Source organism: Prinia subflava, chromosome 12 (assembly GCF_021018805.1).
Source record: "Prinia subflava isolate CZ2003 ecotype Zambia chromosome 12, Cam_Psub_1.2, whole genome shotgun sequence".
NCBI lineage: Eukaryota > Metazoa > Chordata > Aves > Passeriformes > Cisticolidae > Prinia > Prinia subflava.
The window spans coordinates 1,364,890-1,385,200 of NC_086258.1; the positions used below are offsets into that span (position 1 = coordinate 1,364,890).

At 54.9% G+C, this 20,311-nt stretch overlaps 2 protein-coding genes across 5 annotated transcripts; one reads left to right on the forward strand and one right to left on the reverse strand.

Moving 5' to 3' along the window:
* Positions 1–6: 6 nt before the first annotated feature.
* BSPRY (B-box and SPRY domain containing) lies at positions 7–10,427 on the reverse strand. Its single transcript, XM_063409908.1, has 6 exons — positions 10,296–10,427; positions 9,492–9,590; positions 8,321–8,551; positions 6,894–6,919; positions 5,631–5,755; positions 7–1,554 (listed from the first exon to the last, which is right to left on the reverse strand). Exons 1-6 carry the CDS (start codon positions 10,317–10,319, stop codon positions 1,028–1,030), a joined length of 1,032 nt encoding a protein of 343 aa, XP_063265978.1. The 5' UTR covers positions 10,320–10,427; the 3' UTR covers positions 7–1,027.
* WDR31 (WD repeat domain 31) lies at positions 10,382–19,498 on the forward strand. 4 transcript variants are annotated; one of them, XM_063409909.1, is made up of 11 exons: positions 10,382–10,446; positions 11,197–11,295; positions 12,519–12,638; positions 13,341–13,470; positions 13,873–13,947; positions 14,862–15,006; positions 15,090–15,190; positions 16,107–16,174; positions 16,542–16,683; positions 17,461–17,623; positions 18,980–19,498. In XM_063409909.1, the coding sequence occupies exons 3-11, from the start codon at positions 12,592–12,594 to the stop codon at positions 19,138–19,140; spliced, it is 1,032 nt and encodes a 343-aa protein (XP_063265979.1). In that variant the 5' UTR covers positions 10,382–10,446; positions 11,197–11,295; positions 12,519–12,591; the 3' UTR covers positions 19,141–19,498. The 4 variants fall into 4 exon arrangements, with proteins under 4 accessions (XP_063265979.1, XP_063265980.1, XP_063265981.1 ...); XM_063409910.1 differs by lacking the exon at positions 10,382–10,446 and having other exon boundaries at positions 11,175–11,295; XM_063409911.1 differs by lacking the exons at positions 10,382–10,446; positions 11,197–11,295; positions 12,519–12,638 and adding an exon at positions 13,724–13,798 and having other exon boundaries at positions 13,364–13,470.
* Positions 19,499–20,311: the final 813 nt, after the last annotated feature.

Here is a 20,311-nt window from a genome sequence, read left to right on the forward strand (position 1 = left end):
GGGCAATTTCACTTAATGAATTGCCAGTTAACAAACTTTACTGATTTGGGTAGTGAGACATAAAAAGATGACCCTTTAAAGATGACATTAAACCCCTTTCTCTGGCTCAGCTTCATGCCTACACCTCTCCTTCCCCCCTGCCTGCTGCCATCAGCTCCCTGTGTTTGCACGACGTTACACTCAAATCCCACTCCTTTGGGACACTCAGTTTTGATTTCTTTTTGCTGCTCTTTCCTTGTTCCTCTGCTTGGACATGGCCACAGCCCCTCAGCAGCGCCCCTGTCCCAGCATGATTCCCCCACAGGGAAGAGCCCCTTGCACTGTCCTTGCTCTGCAGTGGGGTAGCTCCTCCCAAAAGCATCTCCAGCTGTGTCCCCATCAGCGAATCACAGAATCATTTAGGTTGGAAAAGACCTTTAGGATCAAGTCCAGCTGTTCCCCCAACACTAGGCCTAGGCCACCATTAAGCCATGTCCTCTAGTGCCACATCCACAATACCTTTTAAACCCCTCCAGGATAGTGACTCCATGACTGTCTTAGCATGTGCCAAAGAAATTTTCTCCACTATCCAACCTAAACCTCTCCTGGCACAACTTGAAGCTGTTTCCTCTGGTCCTTTCACTGTTGCTTGGGAGCAGAGCCTGACCCCCCCCCCCCCGGCTCCACCCTCCTGATGAGTACGGTATGTGCCTTTCCACGGGCCTCCTCCCTGCCATTTCTCCATGCATATCTCTCACTATTTCTCCTCTTTTCTCCAGACCACCAGCAGACTGGAAAGCTGCCTTTGGTGGGGCAGAAATGAAACAATTCACCTAGGAGCAGCTGACCCAACGAGGCATTCCCAGAGCCCTCACCCCAGCACAGGGTGTAGACTCCAGGATGAGGAAAGCTGCAGAAAACACAGAGGAACAGGTGTGGTGTGAAGGCAGGTGTTGTGTGAAGGCCCCTGGACACAGCCCACAGCCCGGGCTCCTTTCCCCGCGGGCAGTGTGCAGAGCACACACAGTCACACACGGCCACACCCCGCTCACAGCACCAGCGAGATGCTCTGGTGTGCCACAGCAAAGACGGGGTAGACGGGCTCCAGGAAGGCCTCACGGTGGGAAAAGAGGATGGCACAGGAGCCGGGGTCGTAGAAGAGCAGCTCCCCCCCGGCAAAGTCCAGCAGGACCCCGATCTCTGCCGGGGCTTTGATCAGCTCCACGGGCTGGGGCTGCCCTGCGTGCAGGAACCGGAATTCTTTGTCATAGCGGGAGAACACCCAGGAGGCAGCGTTGAAGCCCAGGCGGCCTTCGTTGGCAGAGCCCTTCCTGGGCACGGAGCTGTAGCAAACCCCCAGCTTGTAGGCACAGCTCTGCTCCACGCTGACCTTCCAGGCACAGACCCCCGAGTGGAAAGGTGCAGTGGCCAAAGCGTTGGGCCAGTGGTCAAACCGCTCGGGGCAGTCCGAGTCCACCTTTGCTTTCTTGGGGCTGAAGGTCAGGGTTCTCTTGTCTTCTGACAGGCTGAGGTGGGGGCTCAGGGTTTTCTCATCGATGTGAATCTCCTGTGAGCCTGCAAGAGAAGCCATGTGGTGAGCACTGACTTACTGGCCACCACCTGAACCACCTGAGGTAGTTGTGGCCATGAGAATCTCAAGTGCAACCACCCTCTCCTCACACGTCGCTCCTGGGGCCCCGTCTGCTTCCCTGGGTGACAGTGCTGGGGCTCAGGCTGGGTGCCACCGCTTCCTCTCTCAGCCAGGGCCAGAACAAGGCAGACACTCACCAAAGCCCACACTCACCAGACACTTCTCCACCTTGCACTAAAGGCCTTGCTCATCACCCTCTGACCCTGGCCTGACTCCCCACAAAACAGAACTCAGCAGGTTTGGGTCACCCTACTTTTGGGAGAGATCCAAACCTAGTTCTTGTCCTTTCCCATCCCCACAGTGGGTGAGCAGGACCTGGCTGCTCCTCCCCCACTCAGGGGAGCCAAGAGCCTGGCAAGACTGGGAGGTCTGTGTGCAGAAAACCTGCAAAGCCGGAAAAACAGGACTGGAGAGGGCCGGGCAGAGAAATCTCTTTCCTGCTTCAAAGCCTCAGGTGTTTATCAACCCACCCTGAGGCACTGGGAGCAGCGGGCTAGTGGCACCAAGCTTAGAGCTGAGCATGGCTGTAACTGGATCTGGCTTTGCTGTGAAAGAAGAGGGTTAGGGTTAGGGTTTGTGCCCAGCTGCACAAACCCAGCCAGCAGCAGCCCAGGCTGGCCAGAGGACACGGCATCCACTGTGGGTCTGCACCACTTCAAAATCATGGAATCACAGGACTGTCAAGGCTGGGAAAGACCTCTAAGATCATGGTGCTCTGCCCTGGCTGCATGCTTCCCCTGAGACCCCTCTCTGGGTCTGCAGGCTGTGGAATTGCAGAAGTGTAGCCCGCAGTCCCTAAATTTGTGAAGCAGGGATGAGGCTGATGCCCAGTGGACTCATCTGAGAAGACCCAGTTCCTGCCAGCAGTTGCCCCTCCTTGCCCTTTCCCCACCCTAACTTTATTCATTTTAGGCCTTAAACCACCATGGAAACAGGGTTGGAGGGGTGACTCAGTGGCTCTCCCATCCCTGCCAGCAGCTCTACCCTGCCACACCAGCGCCAGCCATTGCCCAACACCCTCTGCTCAGCATCCAGCACACAGCACGATGAGCCCTTAAAGAACCAAAGGATGACCTCAGCAGGGTCATCCCAGAGCCCAGCCTGCTCCAGGACCCAGGTCAGCATCCCTCTAACAGCAAACAGCACCCAGCAGCAATGCTCCAAGGTCTCTTCAGGCTGCACCTGCCCAGGTGCTCCCTGGCAGATGAACCGAGGCTGAATTATCCCTGTGCAAATCAATGCCATGCACCTGTACACGTTAGGGAGGAGTTACTGCAAGCCAGAGTGAGCCCAAAGAGGAGCCTGAAGCCAGCATTTCCTTCAGCAGGAGCTGCCAGCCTCCTTCATCTGATGATTTATTTCCCCACACAGCAGCCAAGCCTGAGCTCTCCGCAGGGTTCTGGGCTGCCCACGCTGCTGGTGTGCAGGGCGGCTTTCCAGGAAGCCAAACACTGCTCTGAATTCATAGAAAACAGAGTAGCATCAGACTTTATCTTCCTCAGGCAGAAGGAGGGCACTAAACCTCCTCTTGTACAACACACAGCAGACCTTGGGCTGCATCCTGGTGGTCCATGCAGGGAAACACCACCCCAGTGACACCCACATGGCTTTGCTGTGAAATCGCAGTTCCAGGGGAGCACCTGAGGGAGGGGAAGTGCTGGCAAAGTAACAGCAGAGTAATACAGATCAGCAAATTTTGCCCCTCACACAAGTGTTTCGTCATGATTAAATCTGGATTTTCACATGTAATTCTGATGAATGATTCCACTGGGAATTCATCTCACCCCCAAGTCTATTTTCTCTATGTCCTGTTCCATCAGGGTGGCCTTGGGACATGACGGATACTGGGACAATAAACCCCCACAGTTGACAGCCCTGGGAAGCACATTTGTGTGAGCGGCAGCACATCTGACTGCTTTTAAAAATCCAAGTTCCCATGAACCAACCTAGATCCCTCCCAAAACGGTGCCAGGAGATTTACATCATCTCGTAGTGTAAGGAGGAAGCTGCCAAACCCAAACAGAAGTGATACAGAAGCCTGGATGCCAAGTGAAGGCATCAAAGGAATCATGTTTATTTTGGAGAGTGAAATGAGGCCCTTTTGCAGCTGCTTCCCAAGTTTTTTAGAGGTTATGGAGTGAGCCATCAAGGCTGGGAATTTTCTGTTTTAAAGCAAATAAACAAGACAGCCACCTGCTCACCCTCCTTTGGGAGAAGAGACCACAGAGTGACACTTCACATTACCGTGTCTTAAGGCAAGCTCAGCCCACTGCTGTTAATATTAAATCTCTAAGGCTTGGTCCAGGGTGGCCTGTGGACTGATGAGATCCACAAGGATACACCAGGCATCCTCAGCATGCAGTAATGACATGTGAAATGCAACCACATACTCAAAAAAAACCCCAAACAGAATGAAATTCCTGTGTAATAAGTGCATCAGCACACCCACCACAAGAATTGAATGCCTGTAAGTCATTACATTTCACAAGGACACTGTTGGGAGAGGGATCCTTACAAAAACCCTGTCACAACAAAGAAAATTAGGGAAATGCTTCCTGCTTGACTCCATGGCTCTGAACATTGAGAACCTGCTCCACTGATTCTTTCAGGAAGGATTTCTTCACTGAATGGGCTGTTAAATACTGGAAGGGCCTGCCCAGGGAGGTGGTGGAATGACCATCCCTGGAGGTGTCCAAGGCATGACTGGACAGGCAGTGGCAGTCAGTGCTCTGGGCTGGGTGACAGGGTGGTGATCACATTGGATGGTCTTAGAGGTCTTTTGCACCCTGAACAATTCTGGGATTCTGTGACACTGTCAATGCACCACTGCAGAGGCTGGCCTGGAATCAGAGTGATTTGGGTCAGAAGGGGCCCTAAAGATCGCCTAGCCCCAACCCCTGCAGGGACACTTTCCTCAACTGCCAGCGCTCACAGATTCCAGCGAGGGAAATTAATCACAAAGGGAGAGCAACACCAGAGTTTGCAGTAGATAAAAACACATGATGGTAGTGCTTGATAGGCACAGACTCTCAGGCTAATACTTAAAACCATGATAGCAATAAAAGCCTGAAGTGCAGACCTTGGAGACAGGCCTGGAAACAGGGAAAAACTGGAAACAGATCATCAGAATCACAGCAAGATGAGCAAAAATCAGAAGTTTGTACAGAAGCTTTGGAAAAACCACCTTAGGGATTGTTTACAAGGCAAATTACGAAGGATGTTGCCATCCCTGAGAAACAAAAAATGCATTTGAAATACTCTAACAGACTGAAAGCCAGAGTAAAAGCAAACATTTCACAACCAGCCATTCAAGCACATCACAGCTGGAGGAAAAACGTCTTTCCCTGCTTAAGACAGCCAGCACCAACCAGGTAAACCAGTCCTAGGGCCTGTCAGTGGCCTGGCAAAAGCCTCCAGTGCAGTCTCAGCTGTACAGCAGGAGCTGAGCCAGAGCACACACACCCCTAGAACCAGCAGCCTGTGCACAGCCACAACCTCAGCTCGTGATCAGAACACTGCTTCAGAACACTGGTTCATCTACTCACTGCCCCCTGCATTGGTCAGTCTCACAGACACCCCACAGATGAAATCACCCTCTCAAAGTGCCCAGCAGCCCAATGCTAAACATTGTGAACAGAGATTTCTGTGACAGATTCCCACAGCAGCATCAGCTTCACTGCTGTCACCCAGAGACCCAGGAAACAGCAAAAGAAACCACACAACATTAAAGCCACATTGCTGATAAAACACACAATCTTTTCAAACTCCAGTTCTTCCCTGAGCCACAACCTGCTTGGAGCCCCTACTGCACCCCTACACCTCCCACAGCTTGCTGCTGCCTCCCTGAATGGGCTCCAAGAAACAGGCAGGGGCCAGGAGAGCAGAGGAGCAGAACACAGCGTGAGGAAGTTTGGACACTGCATGAGGATGTTGTGAGGGCACAACACAAGTGAGGGTGCAGGAATCCCTGGAGCAAGTGAGATCTGAGCAAGACACTGACCTGTGAGGCAGCAGAGCATAGCACAGGCCCACAGTCGATGCAGCAGTGGACTCTGAACACAGGTCTGATTAAAGTTTAACTTCAGGGACTCCTGTGGCTCCAAGATTCCCTCCGCCACCTCCGTCCTAGCAAAGGAAAACAGGAGCTGTTTCAAAATAACAGCAATTTATTGTACTGAGAGGTGTTTAAAAGATCACAAGGAGGTATGCAGAGGTTAAAGAGGAGCTCTGGCTGCAGAGAGACCACAGCAGGGGTGTCTGGGCCAGCTCTCACCCTGAGTGATACTTTCGGTTGGCTCTGCTTCCAGCTCCTCGTGAAAGGGCTGCAGTGTTGTAAAACACATCCCAGCAGCCTGAATCAACAGCTCCTCACTCAGCAGACACAGGGTAAATAAATGTGTCTGAGAGCAGCTGTCAGGGTACCAGGGGAGCACAATGAACAGGCAGAGAATCAGATTTCCCTCTATTATTGCCAGAGTGCCACGGTCTGGGCACAGAGCAAGCCAGGACACCAGGTTTCTCCCAGCACAGAGCCAGGGGTCTGCTGGCTCCTGTGGCCTGCACCACACATAGAATTCCTGGTAGGAGTCCTGAGGACAGACTGTGGCACAGGCTGCTGGGGATGTGCTCTGGCACATTCCTGCTCTCCACAGGCACAAATACTCCCACAGGCCCTCTGGGCAGCACAGTGTGGCCAGGACCAGCACCCTCACAGCAGCCACAGAAATAAATGACTTAAATAAAATTAAATAGATTAAATAAAAACACAGCCACCAAGGTGCTTGCTCAGGCAGGGCAGCGCAGTGTCACTGACAGGGCTGGTGGGGACAGTGAGACCTGCACCTGGCTCTCCCTGCCCGTGCAGAGCTGGGGAGATGCTGTGCCAGCCACCCCCAGCATGGAGCACAGGCCATCCCACCTCCTGCCAACAGCCTGGCACGGGCCTGCTCCAACCCCAGCAAGCCCTGTGGTTTTCTAAGGAGCTGCAGAAGTTCTCACATAAGCAAGGACTGCTGATCTGGGGAAGCACATGGAGCACATCCAGGTGCAGCACAGCACATGGAGCAGAGACAGGAGGCCACGCTGGCATCCCTGTGCTCTGTCCTTGTCCACAACAAAAGCAGCACAAGGGACAAAGGAGGTGTCATGGGGTGCCTGAGTCATGGCACACAGCACAGGAGCTGTGGCTACGCAGGTGTGGAGCAGGAGCAGGGAAAGCTTGGAGCAGGAGCAGAGAAAGCACCAGGAGCAGCCAGGTACTGACCTCTCGAAGATTTCTTGTTCTGCACGCTGAGGACAAGGAGAAAAAGAGTCACCACAGCTTAAATTCCCACAGAAGACACCCCAAACACAGCAAACCCAGGACCCAGGGAGCAGTGTTCCCCTTCCTGACTCAGAGAAGCCACCCCTCACCCCAACCCCAGCCCTGGGGAGAAGCAGGAGCATCCAACATCCATTTTCTTCAGCTGCAGCACTTCCCACTTCCCAAAAATGAGTGAGAATGGTTGAAGTCAATACATTGCACGTGTGGTTGGGGCACTGCCTGCTGTCCCCACCCCACTAGGGCAGGCTGCAGGAACAGCCTGTGCTTCCAGCAAATAACCCCAGGGCTTACAGCAAAGGAGGGAGGCTGCAGAGGGTCTAAGCCAAGAGTTAGGTGACCTCATGGTCAGTCCGACTTGTTTCTGTACCTGCTGGGCATGAGGCACTCTCAAGGTACAGGAAAGCGATAAGAAAATACCTGATCCCTGATCAAATCCAAGCAGTGCACTTTGCATGCCTTCTGCTTTCCTGTGGCATGGCATGTGTTGATTCCAGATAGGCACAAGTACTAACACCAACAGCCCAAGGTGGAGAACATGTGAACCCCTGATTCCCTTCCAAAAGGGAAGTGAGGGTGTGGCAGTTCTCTGCCACAGGCAGCTGATGGATCCTGCTCTCCAACCTCTCCTCTTTGTGGTGCAGCTACAGCCCAGCACACCAAGGAGCTGGGGCAGGACATGAACTGCCTTTCCACCTCAAAGGAACATCTGCCCTCTTTCCATGGGATTGGGTCTGTTTTCCAAGCTGAGCTGCTGTTCCTTTCCTCACAAATTTACACGTGGGAAGCAGAGGCTGAGCATGGTGGTGGCAAGGCAGAGGTCCTGCTCACATCTAAAGTGAGAGGAATCACTTGGGTGAACCCAGATGATTCAATAACCAGAGAAGGAAATGAGCAAGGGGAAGCACAGGCTGCTCTGCACAGTGAATATCCCTAACAGGGCTAAGCCAGGCAACACAGGGGACTTTCCAGAGGAGCTGCAGGTGTTTGTAAGGGTCAGTTTTGATTAAAACTAGACACTGGAAAACTGGTGGCACAACTAATTGTTGTAAGAGCAGCTCGTAACCCAGAGCCGTCCTGGCTGCCCAGCCTAAAGGCACCTACAAGCCCAGAGCTTAGAGATCTGAACCTGGGTGGTTCTGGACCTCATTCCAGCAAGAGCAGGTAGAGCAGATGCTCTAGGAACCACCAGGAAACCACAGGGGCTTATCAGGATCAGGTCAACGAGGTTCTCTGAGCCAGACCTGCAGATGTTTGTCCTGTCCACCTATGCCTCCCTGCTGTCAGCCCAGCAGCTGCTGAACTCTGCACTGAAGTCCCATAACAAAAAGTGCAGGTCAGCTCTGGGCTGCCTGGCTCACAGTACTCACCAGCAGCTCCTGGTCATCCAGGTTGGTGATCACGTCCACCAGGTAGGTGCGGAGGGCACCCAGCTTGTGCAGAGCCTCTGTCCAGTGCACCTGCTGGGTGAGGATGCTCTGGTGTGCCCTCTCCTCCTCAGCGTGCACCCTCTCCAGCAGCCGCTGCTCCTCGTTCTCGCAGGCCTTCCCCACGAGGAGCAGCCTCTGGATCACCAGCTCCCGCGCCGCGCTGGCCGCGCTCTGCCAGGCAGGGACACGGCAGCACCATCAGCCCTGCTTCAGCCCCGAGAGGAGCCCCAGCTGCTCTGCCCTCCCTCCTGGGGCTCAGCCATCAGTGCCACTCTGTTAACTGAGCCCAGGCCATGGCACATGGTGCCACCTGGCACCACACCAGTCCCAAACCTGCCCACTGCCTCCCCAGCCAGCCCTGGTACCTAAGTGACAACCTGCAAGGGACCAGAGTCCTGCCCCTCAGCAAATCTCCACAGAGTCACTGCTGGTGAGAAACAGGAGGACAGGCTGAAACAGCTGGGGGTGTTCAGCCTGAAGAAAAGATGCCAGGAAGAACTTAGAGCCCCTTCCAATGCCTAAAGGGGCTCCAAGAGAGCTGAAAAGGACTTGGGACAAGAGCCTGGAGAGACAGGACAGGAAGGAATGACTTCCCACTGTCAGAGGACAGGGCTGGATGGGAAGTTGGGAAGAATTTTTTCCTGCGAGAGTGGTGAGGCCCTGGCACAAGGTGCCCAGAGAAGCTGTGGCTGCCCCTGGATCCCTGGAAGTGTCCAAGGCCAGACTGGATGGAACTTGGAGCAACCTGGAATAGTGGGAGGTGTCCCTGCCCATGGTAGATGGTTGGAACAGGGTGGTCTTTAAGGTTCCTTCCAACCCAAACCAGTCTGGGATTCTATGATTCTATCACTGTCCTTTATCCTCGTCCTCAGTGACAGAAAAGAACAAATAAACCCAGGAATTCTAAGGCACTGATCCTAGTAGGATATTTGATTGTTGCACACTCCCACCATTGTCTGTGCACATTTTTTAGGCAAATGAAGCAAGAATTCCAGGCACGCCCTGGCACTCCATTTCCACAGCCGCATCCCGACGTTTCCCCCCCGGGGAGCCGAGCAGCCCTGCCGGGAATGGCGAGCGGGGAGCAGGCAGGGCCAGCCCAGGGACTCACCAGGACGCTCTGGTCTTTGGCGGGCAGCACCTCGTCCACGTGCCGGGCGATGGCCGCGCTCTGCAGCTGGAGCCGCTCGCAGCGCTCCACCAGCTTGTTCTGGGACGGAGCAGCGGGTGATGGATGCGGGCCTGGACGGGCCCCGAGCGCCGGCAGCCACCCCACACCCACATCCACACCGCCCCGGTCCCCCTGCACCACCCCACAGAGAGCCCCTTCCCCGCGGGGGAACCCTGAACAGCCCCAAGGGCCCCCCACATGCCTGGAGCCCCTCGCAGAGCCCCCATCGCCGTGCTTGGGGGGCCACCCCCGCCACGGGCTCCTTTAGAGAACCCGGCTCCCTCTGGGAACCACCCGCATGGCCCCACACCCTGCCAGGGACCCCCAGGGACCCCCGCACAGCCCCAGGGACCCCCGCACATCCCCAGGGACTCCCCCAACCCCACACATCCCCAGGGACCCCCATATTCCCCCAGGGACCCTCATACACCCCCAAGGATTTCCTCACCCCGTCCAGGATCTCCACACCCTGCCAGGGCCCCCCCAAGGTCCCACAGCGCCCGAGGCACCCCCACACCCCGCCAGGGACTCCTGTGGACCCACACCCTCACCGGGACCCCCACACACCCCCAGGGACCCCCCCATTTCCCCCACTGTCCCACACCCCCCAGGGGCGCTCATACTCCCCCAGGTGCCCCGAGACACCCTCACGCCCGCCGGAACTCCCCAGAGCCGCACGGCCCCTTCTGCCCCCCCAGCCCCGCGCTCCCCTCGGCCGGGCCGGGCCGGGGTCCCGGCGCTCACCCGCAGCCGCTCGGCCCGGGCCATGCTGTGCCCGCACCTGCCGCGGGGGCGGCGGCCCCGCCCGGCCGCGCTCCCGGCTGGGCTCCGCCCCGGCCCGGCCCCGCCGGAGCCGGCAGCGGGCGGCGGCACGGGCGGGACGGCGCCGGGGCCGGTGAGTGCGCGGCGGGGCCGGGCCGGGCCGGGCCGCGGAGCTGCCCCGCACAGGGACGCGGTTCTTCACAAACCTCTCTTCACAAACCTTTCCCGAGGGCTGCCCCGCCTCGCCCCTGCCAGTGCCACATGGCCCTTGAGAGGCGCCCTCGGGATGCTCCCGTGGAGCCCCACAGGGACACCCCCATCCAGAGAGACGCGAAATGCTCCCATTGACCCCCACAGGGACACCCCCATCCACAGAGACCTGCCAGCACCACTGTGGGGTCACACCCAGCTCTAGGAAGCCAGGGTGTCCCCCGTTCTCCCCAAAGCCAAACACCCTCCTCGAAGGGATGCTTATTCCCTCATGAGGATGGGGCAGCTCTGCGGGGGTCCCTGTGCCACTGCTGTGGTTGTCGACATTCCCTATCCCACGGTACAGGTTTCACTGCAGAGCCTGGACAGGTGGAGGCAGCAGCGTTGCTTATTTTTCAAAAGTAATTCAGTAAAAAGTGTTTGATTTCTGTCAAGCGATGCATTTGGGGGAAAGGGAGAATAAGGGCATCCTCTAGCATGAAACTCAGGCTGCTGGAGGTGAAGCTTGGTGTGGATCAGTTGTTGTAGGAAGTTCCCTGAGTTTTTAGAGCTTTGTGGTGGAGCAGCTGATGGATAAACGTGTGTTGGGATACAGATAGCAAAACCTTGGATTAACATCCTGCCTGAGTGCTGTTCTCATCCAGGATGCAGAAAAATCTGCTCTTTCTTGCAGTGAGGAGGAGGCAGGACAACAGCAATACACAAGACAAAGCTTCCACCTTCCCTGCAGCCTCCCCTGATCTCTGGCAGCTCCCTGTGAAGTGATGAGCAGGTAGGGATGGACATTAACTAACTGCGGGTTGGAAACACTAACCACCAGAATTAAAAGCTCAGAATTCCCTCCTTAGCTTTTTCTACAGTCTCATTTTGCAACTTCCAGAGTTCTCCCACTGTCAGAGAAAAATCACATTCCTGATGGACTGAAACGATTGGGGCACTCGGTCTGATTGAAAGAATAAATTGCCAAATTATCACAGCCCCTCAGCTGTGAGATTGAACATTCCTCACATCTTTGGAACATGCAAACTCATGGATAGAACAGCAGGAGATTAACTGGGTATTACTAATTGCTAATCACAAAGGCTGTCAGGGTAAAATTAGAAAGGGAATTTTGTAGAAACCCAACCCCTTTTGCTCAGTGCTTCCAGGATTTGGGTTTCACTTTTTTTGTGGGCAGAACCTTCAAGCATTTTTTTTCCTGGAAAAAGCAGATTGATTTATTTTCCCTGATTTTGATTACCAGAGTGCTACAGCCACGGAAGATGGGCATGCCAGCAGACTAAATCCAATTAGTGTGCCTTGAGCTAAGCAGCAGCCAGTTATTGTCTGTGACAATTCACTGTCACTGAGACTGGTTTCTGCTGGGTCTGTGACCCGTGAGGACACAGGGGGAAAATGCTGCTCCTCACCTGCACGGATCTGCTGCAGGGTCTGGCTGTGCTGACCCCTCCTGGGAGGGACAGGGCAGCCTGGCCCAGCCTGGCCAGCAAGGGTTTGCTGAATCTGGGTTATCCACGTGGTCTTGTCTTGCCTGGAACTGGTGTTTGGACATGGAAACTCTTCCCAGAACTGTTCCTCAGCTCATGGAAATCACTTCAAGTATTGCCAGGCTGGCTCAACTGAGCTGGTGCTGCCTGTGCCTGCACTTGGTCCCACCAGTTGCTGTACAAGCTTCAGTCTGAAGGTGCTTGCCTTCACCAATACAAGAACTGGGACCTCTGGTGTATATGGAAGTCCAGACTAGACCCAGGAGTAGGAGGAGGTGTAAAGAATGACAGGCAGCAGCTCCATCTCTGCTGTGGCCTCACCGAGCTTGGGCAATTTTAAGCTCAGTGTGAGGTCCCAGTGTCCTCACCCTGCTCTTGGCTCTGCTCTAAGCTAAAGGTTTCACTCAGGACCTCCAGATGTGTCCTCTGAGGTTTCTTCTTACTCTGAATGGAGTTAGGATGTAGATAATAAGTTACCAGCACCTTATCCTGTATGTGTGACAAACAGAAACCCCTCTGGATCCCTGGTGATGCCAAGGTGCTGATGTGACACCCACCACTGCCTGCTCCTTGCCAGGGCTATGGGGAAACTGCAGAGTAAAATCAGCTTCCACACAACCAAATACAGGTAAAGCAATGCTGGGAGATCAGGTCATGTTAATGAACCAGGTGTGAGAGTGAACCAGACAAAATAGCAAGCAAAGGGGTTTAGTTTCATTATTGGATATTTGAATCAGGTTTTCACTTTTAACCCTCCTTTCTAAAGTCCATTCAGCTTTTTTGGAGGACTGAAATCCCAAATGTTGGTCACAGGAAGGGCCAACCACATAACCATGGCCAGTGGTTGTGCTCTATGGTGGCTGTGGCAGAGCTCTGAAGGGACACAGCTCCAGGAGTGGCTCTTTGGCCCAAATACCCAAACTGCTTTGTTGTGTCTTCAGGGCCTGTCATCAGCTTTCATGGCCAAGATGAAATAATTCAGTCTCTGGCAGCAAGGAGAGGGATCTGTGCCTGGGGGGCTGCACAGGGTGGCAGTGGGGGGAACTCGTGGCCAGGGAGGGGTCACAGCAAAAAGCAGCAGAACCTGATCCATGTGAGTGACTGTGGGTGCTGGTGAGGTCCAAATCTCTTTTCTTGTTTGCACCAGCAAAGAGCGAGCAACAATTAAATATTCAGCAGCTCTAGAGCTGGGATAGGTCTGCTCCATCTCACTCACAGGCTCTCTCTAAGACAGGTGTCATGTCAGAAGATGCCAGAGGTGCCAGGGAAGGGAGCCCTGACCTCAGCTCCCAGCCTCTGCAGCTCCCACTGCTGTCCGTGTTCTCTGCAGGGCCGAGGGCTCCGTGGGACAGGCGGGACCCTCTGCTGCCTCCCAGCAGCACAGCCCCGCTCACACCGACTCTGTCACCTCCGTGGCTGCTCTCAAACCAGACCTGTGTGTGTCAGGAGGAAGGGATAAGGTGAGGTATCCCCTGGGACAGGAAAATGTATCAACAGCTTCAAAAATAAGGTTGAAATGTGAGCTCTGAACGTTTCTATGGGTGGTAGCTATGTTGGTCCCTGGATTTAGAAAGGAAAGGTGAGCTTAGAGTGAGGGCATGCACTGAAGCACATGGAATCAAATTTTGTAACCTCTCCAGAGCTCCTATCACATCAATGCTCCCACCCGGGCTTGGGATCGCCAGACTGACTCTTACATCACCTGTCTTTAAGGACAGCTGTACATGCTCTAGGAGCTGAAAACCAGAGGAACCTGTTCCCTGTCCTGTGGGCTGTGCACAAATCTTGGTATGGTGTAACCAAGGATGTGGAAAATCCCCCCTGCCCTGCTCCCGTGCTGACCCCTGTCCCTGTCCCTGCAGAGCGTGGCCGTGTCCAGCTGGAGATCTGGGGCTGCCCTGCGCCGCTACATTGGCCACGAGCGCGAGGTCACCAAGGTGAGAGCACCAGGGAATCCCTCAGGAGCTGGGGAGCCAGGAATGATGGAGCACTGCTTTGTCACCCACACAGAAAGATGGCATCAGGGTATTCCTGGGATCCAGCTGGAGACAGCTGGGCTTGAAGACCTTAAAGGTCTTTTCCAAATCTAATGATTCATGATTCTGTGATCAGAACACATCAGGTTTCTCCCAAGGTCCCAGCAGATACTTTTGGAAGCAGCATGGAGTGTTGCATCCAGACTAAACAGGGCTGCAGGAGGTCTGCATGTGAGCTTGTCTTCCCCTCCAAGAGACTGTAACAAAGGCTTAGGATGAGTTATGAGGTTAAACTTTTGATGCAGAGATGCCATTCACTTTTCTTCAGGTCTCATTCTGCTAGACTTGACATTATTCCACAAATCAGCCATGCATGGCTGATATATTCTAGGAATACCTATACTGTGTGCCATAGCTGGCATATTCTGGGAATAGCAGGGCTTTAATTTCTTTTTTGGGATTGGGATGACAAAGCCAAGCAGGCTTCTGGGAGAGCAGATGTGCAGAGGGCCTGTAGCTGTGCATGGTGTGGCCAGTGCACCTCCGCAGGGGACAGACCCAGTGGGTCCCCTGGGCTGTGGGTACTGCAAAGACAAAGGGGGCTTTGTTCACCTCAGTGCTTAAAACAACTGCACTGGGCTCATTTGGGTTTGTAAGGAAGTTTTCCCTGTAAAATGAATGGTTTCTAAGAGCAAGACCTGAGAGCACCCATCCACCATCCTGGCTCTGAGGGGATCAGGGGCAGAGTTGGGAGGCCGGGCTCTCCCCAGTCATGTTCCTGCGTGTGTTGGGCTGTGGCAGGACAGCAGTAGAGCTGTGCTCTCCCTGTGAACTGGGTGGGAGGATGAGCAGCTTCTCTTTCTGGTCCTTGGCAGGTCACCTCAGCCCTTGACTCCAACAGAGTTTTCAGCGCATCCCGGGACAAGACAGTGATGATGTGGGAGCTTCACAGGACTTCAGGGCCAAGCCAGCACTTCCCAGGACATGACCTGGTTGTTACTGGAGTGGCTGTGAGCCCAGGTGAGGGACAACACACTCCCAGTCCCCAGGGAGTGACTGACCACGTTTCCTGCCTTGTTTTGGATGTTTACTTGTGGTTGCAGATGCCTCCCAGCTGTGCACGGGCTCCCGGGACAACACCGTGTGCAAGTGGGACACTGAGACTGGGGAATGCCTGGGCAGAGCTGCAATCTCCAGGAATCTGGTAGGATCTGCTGGTTCCTCAGTCACATCCCATCACCTGTCTCCCTGCCTACGTGGTTATTTCACACATGGAGCTTGTGCAGAGAGAGTTTTCTGGGAGCCTGGTGCCAAAGGGAGCCCTTGGGACACTGTGTACCTGGGCAGGCTCAGCTTCTCCAGGTAACAACAAACCTAGGAGCACAAAGGTATCAAGGGATTCGTGGCAATTTATCAACACTCTCAGAGCTGTTTGGAAGCACACAGAGTCATGGAATCACTGAGGTTGGAAAAGACCTGTAAAACGGAGTCCAGCCATTCCCCTGATGCTGCCACAGCCATCACTGCCTCATCCCCAAGTGCCACATCTACCTGTCTTCTAAATCCCTCCAGGGATGGTGACTCCACCACTGCCCTGGGCAGCCTGTGCCAATGCCTGACCACCCTTTCATCAAAGAAATTTTTCCCAATATCCAACCTAAACCTCCCCTGGCACAACTTGAGGCCATTTCTTCTTATTGCTTGTTCCCTGGGAGCAGAGCCTGACCCTTACCTGGCTGCACCCTCCTGTCAGGGAGCTGTAGAGAGCCAGAAGATCCCGCTGAATCTCCTTTTCTCCAGGCTGAACAAGCCCTGTGCAGTGGGGCTGCATTCCCTCCTGCACCAGTCCAGAGCTGGTGTGGGTGCCACCCCCTGGTGCCTGTGCTGTCCCTGCTCCCATGGCAGTGTCCTGCTGCTGGCACCTCCCAGCCTCAATCACCCCCAGTAACCCCACTGGGACTGGGCCTGGCAGGGGAGCAGAAAATGTCTTCATCCAACATTTCCAGCTCCCAACCCCGCAGGAGGAGGGAGAGGATGGGAGCTCAGTGGCTCCATCCTCAGGCAGACACAGCCTGGACTGCACACAGAGGTGGCTCCTGCTCATCCTTCCCTTTCCACAGGTCACACACCTGTGCTGGGTTCCTGGGGAGCCTTATGTCATCCAGACCTCAGAGGATAAAACCACCAGGTAAATTCTCCCTGTGGCCACAGGGAAGGGAGGCACAGCCTGGGGCACGTGGGGCTGTTGTGTTGGTTGACGTGACCACTGCTGGTGTGGCTCAAAGCTCACCTGGGCCTGGCAGTGCAATCTCCAGCCAGGGACAGGGAGCAGCCCTGGGTGGTGACTGCGGGTGAAAAGGAGAATTTGTGAGAAAGAAGGCTGGAGAGTGATCCATGAATCAATGGAGCATGGATAAATGTAGGGGTGCAGGGGGAGTTTGGGAGCAACCAGGGCAGAGCACGTGGGCACAGCCGGGTTGTGCGGGAGGGCACAGAGGGAATCCATCGTGGTGGTGATGCCTGAGGGTGCCCTTGCCCTCTGCTGTTCCCTGCAGGGTGTGGGACAGCCGGGAGCTGCAGGTGGCACACACATTCCCAGCCAAGCAGCACATCCAGACATGCTGTGACGTGAGCCAGGACGGGCGGTACTGCCTCAGCTGCAGCAGCGGCTCTGGCGGCCACGGCGCTGAGGCCACCGTGAGTGCAGGGCCTGGGCTCCTGTTCCCTTCCCTCCCATGCCCGTGGCAGACAGGGAGAGCAGCACATCACTGCTCAAGGGTCTGAGTGCTCCCACTGCCTTGGTCTGGTGTCTTCCTGACTGTCCCTTTGGGAATTTCTGCTCAGTTATTCTTCCTGATTAAACCACTGGGATTTGCCTCATCCCTGGAAGTGACCAAGGCCAGGTTAGATGAGGCTTGGAGCACCCTGATCTAGTGAGTGGCATCTGTGCCCATGGCAGGGAGTTGAAACTCTTTAAGGTTCTTTAAGGTTTCTTCCATCTCAAACCAGTCTGGAATTTCGTTTCAGTAAAACACAGGGAAAAAAACAATGGATGGCACTGAGGAACACAAGATTCTTGCTGAAAGCCTGTAAGGGATCCTTGCTTCATGTATTTCCAAACCAGGGATTCAATCCTGCAGGTTTTAGCCCTGTGTGTGAGGATCAAGAGGATGAAACTATCCCATCCCAGGATGGGCAGGGCTGAGGATGGGAGCAGGCTGGACACTTCTTACCTGCTTGCACAGTCTTAGCCTATTGGTTCTAATGAGTGTGGCCTTGTGCTCAGTCACCACTGGTGAAAATCCTTTGGGCTTTGATGTTCTCCAGGACTGTGGGCATGGGCAGAGACAAGGGCAGTAGCCATGGTACTCTGAGGATTGCTGAGGAGCTCTTTATCCCAACACACCTTCCTGTCTTGGTAAAACAGCTCCGTGCTGGCAGAGCTGGGTCTCTACCACTGCCTGTTTCCTGCAGCTCTGGGACCTGAGGCAGACCAGGGGCCGAGTGTGTGAGTACAAAGGGCATTTCCAGACCACCACCTCGTGTGTTTTCCTGCCCCGGGGCCCCACGCTCGCCCCCAGCATTGCCACATCCTCCAGCGACAGCACAGTGAAGGTTTGGGACCAAAACACTGCAGGTAGGGGAGGCTCCTGCCCACTCTGTGTTCCTTTCTCGTAGATGACAAACCCACTTCCCTCAGTTCTGTCTCCTGGTGGTGATGGGCAGGGTGAGTGCTGCAATCTCCGGAGTTTACTCCAAGCCAGCTGCAGGGCAGGGTGGAGAAATGCCCCAGGGCAAACCCAGGGTTCAACAAACGTGAAGGAGCTGCATGTCAGAGATGACAGGGGTCTTCCCTCAGCTAAGAGGAGGAATTACCAGGCAGCTTTTAAAGATACATCCGAGTTAAGCCATAAAAGGACAAATGATAAAAAGAAGAAAGAACAGGGGAGCTCCAGAGATTGCTGCAGGTACAAGTAGAAAGTTGTAAGGAACAGAATTTGTGCTGGAGGACAGAGGGCTGGAACTCCAACACCCTCATTTTGGTTGTCCTCTTGAAGGGGAGTTGTGGGCATTTTGGGGTTACACCTGGTGAGGGTGAGTCCCTCCCTGAGCTGGACACAAAGGTGTTTGTCTGCCAAGCCCTGCCATGGCAGCAGGTTCTTAGTAACCCGTGTGCTGCAGGCAGAGACCTCCTGAGAGCTGTTGAAGTTCACAGCATTAGACACTCCCAAGGCTAAGCCCCGCTCCAAGGGAACTTAGTTAAGATGGGATGAAAATAGAAAGATGAGGCTCTCCTGCAGAGAAGAACCTTCTGTTCTCTTACTGTTCCTTTGCCTGCTGCCTGTGCACCCAGGGTGGCTGTGGGGCTGGCAGCAGCTTTGATCCTCTTGCCTTCCCAGCTTGGTGAGCCATAATCCAGCTGCTCTGGGAAGGGTGCAGGTCACCAGGAGAGACAGCTGCCTGTGGGTCCAGGCCAAGTGCAGCTCTGTTTGCAGCTCAGCCTGGGGCTGGGATCTCTGCACAAACTGTCTCAGGGGATTTTATAACAGACACAAACAGAAAGGCTCATGTGGCACTGGATACCGTAAATCTTATTTCTCTTTCCCTTTTGGAGATTCATCAGAACTGTGTGGTGAGTGTAGCACAGCCGTTAGGAAAACTGTAAGAAATTTGGGAGAAAAGGGTGTGTTGGAAATGGCTCCAGGCACGCCCTGCAGCTCTGCCCAGTGGGGGCTGTAGGTCCATCCAGCCCTGATTCCTCTCCCAGGAAGGGGCAGAGCCTGAGCCCAGTCTGGATCAGCCACTGCCTGACTGGGCAGTGCACAGGGGTGAGTGTCTCTTCCAGGAGCACATCCCAATGCAGTGGATGTGTGGATCCAGGACAGCGAGGGCAGCAGCTCACACATCTCAGGCGAGCAGAGCCTGGAGCTGGGAGATTGGTGTGGCCCTGTCTCCGCAAACCCCGCACCCCTCCCTTGTCCTTCCCTTGCAGCCTGCCTGGCCACGCTGTGCCTCGAGGGCTCGGGCCCGCTGGCCTCGCTGGCCGCCTGCGACAGCTCCACCCTGCTCTGTGCCAGCTCCAACTCCGGCATCCACGTGCTGCGTGTGAGCGGCGGCGCAGAGCTGGCCCTGGAGGAGGTGGCAGCGTTCTGAGCACTGGAACCCCGTCAGACACTGTCCCAGGAGGGGATGTGACCCCAAGAGCTCCCCTGACAGTGGCAGCAGGGACTCTGTTCCTGTGGGATGTGGCAGCAGGGCTGGGGGAGTTGCTGGGCTTGTGGTTGAGGGAGGCATCAAAGCTGTCCAGGAGAAAAGCCAAACCCTGGGAGCCTTCAGGCCAAGCTCCTGCTCCTGACTGAGCCTCCCTGCAGCCAGAGGCACGGGATGGGCAGAGGGAGATGAGATGCCAGGTCCAAGGAACAGATACTTGAGCAGCAGGCTCAGCACACACAGCTGGACCTCAGCTTGGACCAGAGGAGACTGCAATTAAATAATTCTTCTGTGTTAGTTGCTGGCCTCTCATTCCATCGTATTTTCCATGGAAGGAACTATGCTCATGTTCCCAAGGAACAGACAGCTGCTCTCCAGCTAACAGGGAGGTGAATCCATCTTCTCTTTACTCCTGAAGGTTTTCATCCAAGCACAGAGTACCCCAAGCTGGAGGGTCCCACCAGGATCACCCAGCCCAGCCCCTGTCCCTGCACAGACCCCACCAACCCCACCCTGGGCATCCCTGGCAGTGCTGTCCAAAGGCTCCTGGAGCTGTGGCAGCCTCGGGGCCGTGCCCATTCCCTGGGGAGCCTGGGCAATGCCAGCACCTCTGGGGGAAGAACCTTTCCCTGCTCTGCAGCCTGAGCCTGCCCTGGCCCAGCTCCAGCTGTTCCCTGGCTCCTGTCAGACATGAGAGCTGCCCCTCGGGAGGAAGCTCCAGACCCTGATAAATCTCCCCTCATCCTCCCTTTCTCCAAGCTGAACAAACCCAATGACCTCACCCCTCCTCAGCTGTTTTTTACATCAGTAGCAATCAAACTGTGCATTGTGAAATTCCTGTAATTTCCCCATTCCTTGTGAGACCCTGAGCCCAGGACACACGCTCAGATTCTGTTTAGATTTTCCAGACCAAAACATTTGCAAAACCTCAATGTGAACAACAAACAAGTACAAAAGTTCTCCCCAGGGCAGGGCAAAACAAGACAATCCTACACTGAGTGACCTCACACAGCAAACCCTGAACAGGAGATGTTGACATGGATTTGCAACACCCAGTCCATGGGACAAGTCAAGGAGTAGGACACAAGGTGGTACCTGAAAAAGAAAAGAATCC